The 11,383-nt window shown below is 36.4% G+C and overlaps 1 protein-coding gene across 1 annotated transcript; it reads left to right on the plus strand.

Moving 5' to 3' along the window:
- Positions 1-7,098: 7,098 nt before the first annotated feature.
- LOC117392478 (12-(S)-hydroxy-5,8,10,14-eicosatetraenoic acid receptor-like) lies at positions 7,099-11,181 on the plus strand. Its single transcript, XM_033990570.2, has 2 exons — positions 7,099-7,935; positions 9,817-11,181. The coding sequence occupies exons 1-2, from the start codon at positions 7,378-7,380 to the stop codon at positions 10,279-10,281; spliced, it is 1,023 nt and encodes a 340-aa protein (XP_033846461.1). The 5' UTR covers positions 7,099-7,377; the 3' UTR covers positions 10,282-11,181.
- The last annotated feature ends 202 nt before the right edge of the window (positions 11,182-11,383 follow it).

Here is an 11,383-nt window from a genome sequence, read left to right on the forward strand (position 1 = left end):
TTGTATGATGATAAAACAAACAAAAATAATATTATCCCCACTCACTGTTATTATTTAAAGTGAAACAGTTTCATGTCTTTAATTTGTCAGGAGAAGTTTCAGATAAAATTCCTGTTTTTGCTGTTTGTGTCCTTGGAGCTCTATTGATGATGTCATGCTTAACATTCCCACTGCTGCAATTTTTTGATATAAATGAAATCAGCCAACCAAGAACTTTATTATGACACTTGGGAAAACATAAAATGACTCACCTGACGTCAAACAAGACAGGTGACACGACTAACTGTCACTATACTTATTCAGTTATGGAGGGGATTACAGAGACAAATGGCAAATAAAAACGAATGAATCAGATGTGGGTTGTGAGAATTGTCCAAGATAGCATTGACTGTATTTTTAGCATGAAAACAGATCATCACAGAGGAACTGTGTGGTAACTGGCATCAAGGACCATTGATAAAACTTGATAGATAGCACGGAGTTTTGCAATTACAAAACAGGACTAATCTAAGACATTTTAAATAACACTCTGTTCTGTTTTCTATGGCAACAATAAAGTGGTGTTGCTCCAATCTTATCAGATGATGGTCATAAAACATGTCTGGATTTTGTGTTTGTAGAGGAGTGTGTAGGGTAACAACGGTGAAAACATACACATTTACGGTAACACTTTATAACAACTACACCGTGAAGGTCCTATATTATATTATATTATAATGCTGTTACCTCCTCAAAAACATTACAGGAGTTGTGTTTTGTTTCATTCTCACATGTTTGAATAATCCTGGTTTATTAGTCTGTCCACATCTACAAAACTCAAAACCCTCTGTTCCACCTTGTGATGTCATGTTTTCAATGTTTTGTTTTCAAGTTGTTTTCAAGTTAACAGCTCCTTTTACCTTTAGTTCAGCAGAGAATGGCAATTCCAGACCTGAAATCCAAATGATCCAAATGATTCTAGTGAAGATGTATGGAGTTTAAAACACAGTGGAGCACTTCCTGTATTACATGACATGACAAGGTGGAGTGTTTTCAGTTTGAGAGAAGAACCCTAAATATGCAGGATTTGTGTTAAACATGTGTGAATGAAACAAAACATAAGTCCAGTTGTGATGAGGAAACAACATTATAACAGAAAATAGAGTAATATCGGCTCGTAAGAAAGCATGAACAAAAACTTTATCCATAATGAATAAATAGTTTATCAAGAATGATTCAGGCTTAGTAACTAATTAATTCATACCCGACCCCTAACCTCTTGATTAAGTTACTTACTTAAACTATTTGTTAATTATGACTTAAGTCTTTGTTTAAGCTTTCTTAAGTCTGATTGAGGTGTATTTATTGTAAAGTTGTCCCAAATCTACATATGTTAAGAGGTAAACTAACTAATATATATTGGAAGAAAGACTTGTCCTGGGATAAACTGGAAAAGACAACTGGAAAATGCCAGAAATGTAGTAAGTGTTGCCCTTGGCAAAAGTTATTGTTTGGCCTGGTGGGGTTCTTGAATGATCCACCCAAAAAAATGTTTGTGGACAGCTGAGCGCAGACTTTGAGAGTAGTTCCAGGGGTCTGGGAGACCTCTCTGGGGAAGTGTCCCAGCAGCAGTGGCCCCCAGCTCTTTGCCCTATTTCTGTTGTCTCTTAGCCCATTTGGAAATATTAGCTTAGTCTTCTCAGCCTTATAATTCACCACATATGTGCACAATAAATGTCTTGGATGTCTGTCCACAAGAACACATCAAGCCAAGACGTTTTGTTTCAGTCTTGTGTAATGCATTCTTCAACATTTTCTATTGAAATATGTTCTTATTAGGTCACTAAACCTTTCAGCAAATACACAAAGACATGCACCTCAGTTGAAATTATTATACCACACTGTGTGGATGAAATTTAGACAAGGTGGATGAAGTGCATTGCCTAATGACACAACAACAGAATAAACTGGAATCACCCTCAAAATATAGATTGCCACAGTACCACAATACCGCCACAGTCACCCAAATGCCTTTGCGAAGAAGCTGTTAAATTAGGGCACAAACATAACTTATGGTATATTTTCATGTAGAAATGAAATCACAAAATGGTTAAAACTTAAAATAGTGTATAGTTACACTATACACTATACCGTTTTCCCACAGATGTCTCTTTAGGGGTGGGACAGTGTGCCTGGGAAAATAGTGACACATGGAAGTTGGGTTATCATCCTCACTGCTGCTTTGAATTTAGCTTCCCAAACTGCAATTCATGGGAACAGGAAAAACTTAAAAGGTGTTGAATCTGTGTTGACTGGCCCATTAATGAAAAAATGTACTGTTTGTTGTGGCTCACTGTTGACCTTTGAACTCTTCGGGTCTGAGTTACTTCCTGGTCCTGATTGTGGCACTGGCAGAGATTTAAACGTGTTTGCTCTCCCACAGAAGATTGAATTTCCATGTTTATAACTATAGAAATTGGTTATGTGGTTTTTATAATGTCATAAAAAATAACAATAACTTCCTGATTTTCCCTGGCCTGAAGACTGCTCTATGTCATAAGGAGGAGTACAAAAATGAAAACTAGGAACACTTTAGATTAAATGTATTGCAACACAGTGTCACTGGGGAAAAAGTGTTAATTCTTATACAGAATCTACACTGATACACTGAGAAGGTAGATAAAAATAGAAGATAGGAATATAGTATTATAATATATTAATGTCTGTGAGTATTTATGACATCAGCATGAACTTCGACATGATACTACTCTTACCTTTTTCTTCTCTTTTCTGACTTTCTCACTTGAACCTTACTTTGCCAATGTTTGCTTGAAAACAGTTTAAATATTTCTCTTTGTTTCTCTTGTTGAACTAGTGAGAGTACAATATATCCAGAAGCCAGTTTGGACCTGCACTGAAGCGTTGGAGTTAACTTGCTCTCGGCTTTTTGTCAGGAAAAATGTTTTTGATTGAATCAGATTAAAACACTAAATCGTTGCTTGGTCAATAGCAAAAATATGTCATGAAAAATCCAACATTTTTGTCTCATTCAAGGTCAAATGTCTAAGTCCCAGGGACAGTTCAGTTCACAGCACTTGTTCATTTTTAAAGAGCGGGAATGTGGCTGGAGGTGGTAAGGTCAGAATGGCTCACTTTGGAAATGTTTAAACGGCACCACACCAATGAGAAGAAATATGACCATCAACATGTTAACTGCAGTGAGAACCTGGACAAAAAAAAAAAGACAAATGTTCATTCAATAGAAAAGTGTGAAGCTGCTATTATGTATGAAATGATTTTCCTAAACAGGTCCTCTGTTGTAGAAAGCAGGTGCTTAGCAGAGCTTTAATCTTAACGCGTTAATTGTTGACTTTTCCATAAGCTGCTCATTTCCTTTGTATGTACGATCAGAGGTGGACAGTAACTCATTACAAATATTTGCATTACTGTAACTGAGTAGATTTTTTGGTAACACTTTTTAGAGTAGATGTACTTTTACTACAATTCTAACCAAGTAATTGTACTTCATTACATTTAAAACTTGTTACTGAGTATAAATCCCATTTGTCTCAAAGCATGTCCGTCTAACCTGTCTATCTCAAAGGGTTTAAAACTATTTAATGCAGTTCAAACATTTTTCAAAAGTTTGATTTATCATGTTTAAAATGTCTAAAATTGTAAAATGGTACCAAATGTACATTAAAAGTAACTAACTAGTATTTTCCATGTGTATGTACAGTTGCGATCACTAGTACTAGTAATTGAGTGCCTTTTTAAGCTACATTGTACTTTTACTTAAGTACAAATTTGTAGTATATTTTTCCAATTTGTCTAATTAACACAAAAATACACGTTTTCATCGGACACTGAGAAAGTAGTGTGGTGAAATGTATGTCTTATCTCTTAGTTTAAACAAAATGGATCTCATGAATACATGAATGAAACCTATCGCATATTTCTCAAGACATATACAACAAAATAACATCAGGAATTTATACATCCAGATTGAGTTTTATAAAAGTCAGTACTGCATGCTGGTGCCAAATATGTGACTTGTGTGTGATATGGTGGAGCTGACAGTTCAAACCTCATGTTATAGTGAGTTATGTCTCCACCAGCAAAGCACAGGGGAGGGCTTCAGGGCTGCACACTGGTCTGATTGTTACACCTTTCTGAACTGACCCACCTGAAACACTATATCAAATTATAATTCTAACTGTCTATAAAGATGTTTGCTCATACTACTAATAAATGAAATACCTGTCAAAGATGTGACAAATGAGGTTGTATAATGTTTATATGTAAAGATAATACTGCAAGTCCTTTAAAAACAATGCAAAGTAAATCTGAAGCTCCACATGAAGCCAGTCAATTGGTACTTAAAGGTGTACTGTCACCTGCCGACACTCCACCACTGTTTCTTCAATGTGCCACAGTAAGGCATTAAACTTTATCTCCATGGAGACAAGTAGTTGACATTAGCAGGCCAAGTTACAGGTCAGATCTGCGTATGCATACATGTACAAATATTCAAACATTCAATAACCACTTTCTTTAATATATTATAATCTTGTGCCAACTCTAATAAGATCAGACATCTTTTGAGTATGAATATTTTTGTTGCAGTATAGCAAATGGTCTACACAGTAATAACGACGAGGTTCAGTATTTGTGAAATTACCTTTTGGATATTTCACGGTAAAATAAATGCTATCAGTAGTACTTGACACGACACAGGTATTCAAAATATGAAACAGTTAAATGCAAGCTGCAATTTAAAATAAAAACTAATAGTGAGATAACTGTGAATGTTGAGAGCGTTCTGGACCAGTGCATGTGATTGATTGGATAAGAGGTTCACTTAGCAGCAACAACATTCAGGAGCTATTTCTTTTGAGTGTCTGCAGTAACAACAGCAGCTGCTTTGCAAGAGTGCAGTGGTGTTACTAAGACCAACAGGTTACGTAATGTAGCTTTAGTTAACATTTGGAACATATAGGATTAGCAAAATACAAATATATGTTATATATGTGAGTGTTAGTGCATGAGTGTGTGTGTGTGTGTGTGTGTGTGTGTGTGTGTGTGTGTGTGTGTGTGTGTGTGTGTGTGTGTGTGTGTGTGGGGGTGTGTGTGTGTGTGTGTATATATATAGTCAAAGACACAGCAGTACACTATACATACTACTTGTGCGCATATACCATTTACTGAGGGAAAACAAAGCACTAAAATCGAACTGTCATTCCCATATATATGTATCCGGAAGATTTAATTACATCAACACAACTATATAAACAATGGCATGTGTGTACTAGGTAATCAAATACACAAAGACACCATTGTTCAGGGACAGGATAGGGAGGAGAGAGGTCACTGGGCAGGTAAGACAGAGGGGGGGTTGAAAGAGGGTCTCAACAAGGCGTGAAAGGGCTCATAAAAGGACTTATACATTTGACCTGATGAAGCGTGGCAAATGACATGTCAACAATGGTACTAATGGAAAATGAAGAACATATGCAGTAATCATGCCTCATAAATTTTATATCATATCAACTATATACAACAATGAATATATATGAACAATGTTTACCTATATATACAGTGAGCTCTATAAAGAGTTGTTAGGAGGATGATAAACAATAGAGCGAATGGCTGAAAACAATATCTGAAAAAAGTACAACTCATTATACATTAGCATTATAATGGCCTTTAAAACAACAATTATGTTTACTGATATCTAACATAATGTATAAATGATTCTCAGTAGATTTGGCCTTTGAAAGTTAACACAATTAAATCGTTCCTTAATATTATCATGTTCTCAAATATGTAAACAGTTTGAATCAAATATTGATTTCACTGATAATGTTGATTTGTATCAAATTACAACATGAGCTCTGGTTGTCAGATATTGTGACTAAAATCAATTTGCACCAAAAATGAAATGTTTTCTCAGTATAGGACAGCTAATGGTATTCAGGAATCAGATGTGATTGTATCGCTGTATTTAAGCCAGTGGATGCACATTACCTTTAAAATTAAGACAAAAACATATTTTTTGTCTTTCTTTGGCTTAATGTAATTCATGTTGTTCAAATGGTGATGTCTACATTTGCTTGTAGTAACTTCAACCTTAGTGACTTTAGATGCTTCTTTTTCTGTCATTGTGCTTGACATGCATCCTGGAGAAAGTCTTGAATTCTCGCCTTGTCTGGACTTGTCATTGACCTGGGAACTCCACAACGAGCATGCTCAACCCAAGCCAAATACTCCAGGCTTTCTTTTTTAAACCCTCCCATTGGACATCACATTCCTCTGGCTAATTTCCCCAACATGCTACACATAAGCACCAAATGAGTGCTCCCGAAGGAGTTTTATACGTCTGCTAACTCTCTAGCTGTTCCATCTGTGAAGGACGTACAAACCAGGTCTATAGTAGCTAACGTTTGGGATTTTGCAAGTCCCAAAAGGTCTGGATTCTCACACTTTGTGCCAAAAATCAGACATGAGTCCCCTGGACATATATGATTTTTTTACTAATTTGATAAAACCTTGAAAACATGACTGGATGTAATCACTTCTAAGGTCTATGGCAGGTTTAAGGATTATGCCACTAAACCTTATCTAAACCAGGTCTTTGTTTAAACCATTGCTAAAGTTGAACTTAAATTTAACTAAAACAGATCTAAACTGGGACTAAATTAAGTTTATACAATTATTAAAAACCTGGTCCAAACCAAAGCAGTCGTAACACTGAACTGAGCCAAGTCTTAACCAGGTCTATACTTACTAAACCCCATGTCTAAATTGTCTAAACCAGGACTATACCAGAAGTCATGAACCTTTACTACCTAATAAAGCCCATTGTAAAGCACAGGACTTGAACCTTGGTAAAAACTTGTATGGATTAAACTTTCTTTACATGTAGCACTAAAAGACCACATATTTTTATTTTACTAGACTGTTCTCTTTTATCTCCCGTCAAAAACATATTGGCCTGTCAGTATATGAACATGTCAGGAATAGCAGATGTTAAGTCACCTCCCTGGGCAAAAAGGCGGGGCTACTATAACTCTAACTGCAACTGGAACAAAAACTAGAATACTTGTCTTTTCACTTCACGCAGCAGCAGGATTACTCCCAGACCACCATTTTTTTAAACAGGACTTTTTCTATTGCTTTTCTACCAGATTTAAGTCACCAAAACAACAACTTGAAGAAAATAAGGATTAAATGACTTTACATGGACTGGGGAAAACTAGTTTGACAAGATTTCTTTGGGATTTGCAAATAAGCTGAGCTAAGTAACATCTTGCAACTGGAATGGTGAGATTGCATTCTTTAGTCATAGCACATATTTGAGCTGATCATTTTCCAACTATACTGACTGCAGTGTTGACCATGGAGAACATAACCCAGCAAGTAGTTTATCAGCTCATTGAGGACTGTGAAGCCACTAACAAGAACCTATACAAGTTCTATGCAGCTGTGATGATCATTATATTTATACTAGCACTGCCACTCAATGCATCCGTCCTGCATCTATTCATTTTCAAGCTCAAGTTTTGGAAATCAAACACCAATAATGTTTTTCTTTTCAACTTAGTCCTGGCTGATATCTTGTTGCTGTTCTGTTTGCCCATAAAGGCACACAACTACATCAAGGGGGAGAGGAGGAGTCCAAATGACGCAGTGTGCAAGGCAATGCTGTTTATGTTGTTTTTGAATCGAGGCGCTAGTATTGCTTTCCTCACAGTGACTTCCATAGACAGATATTTTAATGTGGTCCACCCCGGGCGCAAGAATCTACTGAAAGCGCTGAAAAAGTCACCGCATATCTCCATAATTATCTGGATCCTGCTCCTGCCCCTCACTATTCCCACCATGCTCAAGAACTTTGACTGCTGCAACAGCCACAAGACTGATGACAACGATACTAAAGATGATGCACTGATCAAGGTAATGGAAAATGTATGAATGAAAGTATGGGTTTGAAAAAGGAATACACCAAACACAAAGTGGAACATTGGGATTCGTCACTCACGTCATACTAAGACAATTTGTCCCATATTTGTCAATACCAAACCGCAACCAACCTCATAACCACAATTGGCAAGGCAAGGCAAGCTTATATGTCTAGCACAATTCACACGAGGTAATTCAAAGCGCTTAACAGAATAGGAAAGACATTAAAATCACAATACAACAAATTAAAACATAAATGATCACCATATAATTAACATCAAAGGAAAAAAGTCCAGACTAAAAACCTTTATAAAAACCTTTCAGTCCTAAAAGAAGTAGAAGGAAAGTGTTGTGTAATCCTACCTAAACATCATTCGAAACTGTATTTTTCCATAGCGTGAAGAGATAAGAGGAAGGTATGAAATCAGTGGTCACTAGTGCTGTGTTTCAGGTGACATCAGAGCATTCTATATGTCAATAATATGTAGAAACTGATGAAGACAGCTGAAATTTATATTGTTAAAATGCAGGTTTTTGTTGCAATATAGCAAATTTTATTGTCTATACACTAATAATGATCAGGTTCAGCATTTGGGAATTTACCTTTTAGATATTTCCTAGTAAAATAAATGTCATCAATAGGAAAAATTGACTTTTGCCCCCATCTGGGAGTATGACATTATCACATTCGAGAATCTGAACACCACCAATATGATCAGATTGTTTTCTCTTCATATAAATTGCCTAGAAAATGTTCCTCTAGTTTAAATATGTATTAACTAATAGATAGAAATTTAAAATGTTGTTTAAATGTGTACCACTTTTTCAAACCCTACAAAGAAAATTATTTATAAATGTATCTAAAGTATCAAGCATCTAGCATCAAGTCTAGCTTCAGCCCACCTGCAGAAAAACTCACAGGCCATGTTATCATTGCTAATAGACAACATCAGTACAATTACCAAAAGTACAACTCACCACAAATCATGTAAAGATAAAACTATTTGACACGTCACAGGCATTCACGGTTTACTACTGTTTCCCATTTTGTAAGTATATGAAACAATTACATGCAGACTGCAATTTCTCAGTAAAATAAAAACTATTGGTGAGATAAATGTGAATGTGCTGGAGACTGTTCTGGACCAGTATGTGTGATTGATTGGATAAGAGGTCCACTTAGCAGCAGCAACATTCAGGAACTATTTCTGTCCCGACTATCAGCCATGAAGTGGGCAGCCTGGCATCTGTCAACATCATGGATGCACTAGATGGGTTACCTACACCTCTAGTGGAAGTCCAACGTACTGCATGTCATGAATTTAAAGAGCCGATGATACTGCAACTGGCCAAAGATAATAAAAAAGAATAAAAGATAAGAAATGTGATTATTTAGAGTGGATCTTGTCATTGAACAGGCATGACTGGAAGGACTGGCATGACTGGAAGCACAAGTTAACTCAGGATCTGAAGACATGAACCCTCAAGATATTGGGATTCCAGTCCAGTACAGTCCAGTCTGGCTATGTTTCCCTACTCCGTAGGGATTATTATACCTCTGATGATATAGGCTAAGAAAACAAGGATTGAGCTGGCAGTGAGTGCCCTCGGTACAGCACAGTAGTGCAATTTCAGTTATAGTTATATGTTATATTTTCACAGTGAAAGAAAAATGAGTGTAAAAAGCAGGGAAAGACATTCACCAAAGTATACTAGTAAGAATAGTCATAACCCCAGAAACATGAAGAATTGGATTACCATTTACAGTAGGCATGAATATTTGATTTTCATCATCTGAGATGCACCAGTATATCAAATTGCTGACATAATCTGTAAAAACAGGATTATTCAATTGTTGTTTTTTCATCTTTCCAGGATGTGGTGGACAGCTTGCGAGAGGCTGTGTTTTTCTCTCAGATCATCATTCCCTTCTTCATTCTAGTCTACTGCACCGTCCGAATCGTGAACCGCCTGAGGAAGAAGACAGTCGGAGACAAGACCAAGCTAAAGCGCGCCACCTTTTTAGTCATGGCCGTTATGGTGGTGTTCTCCTTCTGTTTCCTGCCCTGTACCTTGGCCCGGATGGTTCTGTTGATTGCCCGCGTGCAGGAGTGGCCTGAGATGTACCAGGACAAAGCAGCAGTGGCTTTCGATGGACTCATGGTGTTGTCCTACATGGACTGTCTCCTGGATCCCATGGTCTACTGTTTTTGTAGCACAAAGTTTAAAGGCCTGTACCTCTCCAACTACTTCCCATTCCTGTATAAAGATTCACAAGTCCCCATCGAGAGCTCGACAGGACAGACAGCATCAAAACCAACAAGGAACACTGTCATTTAAATGAATGAGAGGGGCGTTTGGAGCTGAAAATAGGACAGAAAACTGAGCCTTTTGCATAACAGACATGTAAATGAAGATACCTTTAGATTTGTCTGTTAAACATGGAAATAATTGCATGTAGTTGGCTGAACTATTATAAGAAAATATAGGTACTTGGCTTTTTTAAAAGTATGATTTGTTTTGAAGGTTTTGGACACTCTTCAATTTTTTAGCTGTTGACTTCTGGGCCCTCGGATTAAAAATATGAGTTGAAATAGGGTTGTACATAGCTAAAATTCAGCATATGTATTCCTGATGACTTGCACTTCCAGTAAATCTAGCATTCAACTTTTGTATGAGTTTAGATGAATTGGACTCAAGAAGATTACTTAGATATTTGCATGAAATTAAAGACTCGCACTTGAAATCTCAGTGACTAAGTAACTAAGACTAAACTCAGAGTAGTGAAGTCTAATACAGTGACTGATGTGATGTTAGTACAATGTATCATAGTGTAAAGAGTCAAAGACATTCTTAGTAATACTGTACATGTTCAAAGTATAGGTCGGTGTAAACATGAAAACTGCATTAGGTATTAGTACTTAAAAATGTGTACATGAAAGATTTCTGAAGAGGCTTTATCTCAAGAATGCAGTTCACATCTGCTTGCATTCCCCTTCGTGTCAGACACACACATGTCTTATCTGTGTGTCATAATGTGCTCCAGTTACCACAAAGATGTGTTTGATATGTGAAAATACTTGACAAATATACAGTGATGTACAGAGATACAGTGCTTAAGCTTTATGTCCTATGGAGTTACCCTATATGTTAGTCCTATGGAAATGTTATTGTATGTACAGTGTGTAAAGTTTATGGAGCGATAACCCAGTAATTACAAATGCTGTATACATTTCTCATTAAGGGATTTTTGTGTTTTTTATAATAAAAAAAATTATTGCAAGTATTTAATTTACTATGTGCAGATTTCCACCAAGACTATTTACTGCCCCCTTGTGGTCGTATTGCTATGCTACAGAAGCCTTAAAGAAATCTAATAAAACAAAAGTAATTATAATAGTTTCCTTTAACATGGATTAATGGATGATGGATGAAATACAAA

This window comes from Periophthalmus magnuspinnatus, chromosome 24 (assembly GCF_009829125.3).
Source record: "Periophthalmus magnuspinnatus isolate fPerMag1 chromosome 24, fPerMag1.2.pri, whole genome shotgun sequence".
NCBI classification, from domain to species: Eukaryota; Metazoa; Chordata; class Actinopteri; order Gobiiformes; family Gobiidae; genus Periophthalmus; species Periophthalmus magnuspinnatus.

What these genes read in the sequence shown, in the direction of transcription:
- LOC117392478 (XM_033990570.2), top strand. Translation starts at nt 7,378, where the DNA reads ATGGAGAACATAACCCAGCAAGTAGTTTATCAGCTCATTGAGGACTGT. An exon ending in AAGATGATGCACTGATCAAG is followed by an intron (nt 7,936 to 9,816) that starts GTAATGGAAAAT and finishes TCATCTTTCCAG; the next exon opens with GATGTGGTGGACAGCTTGCG.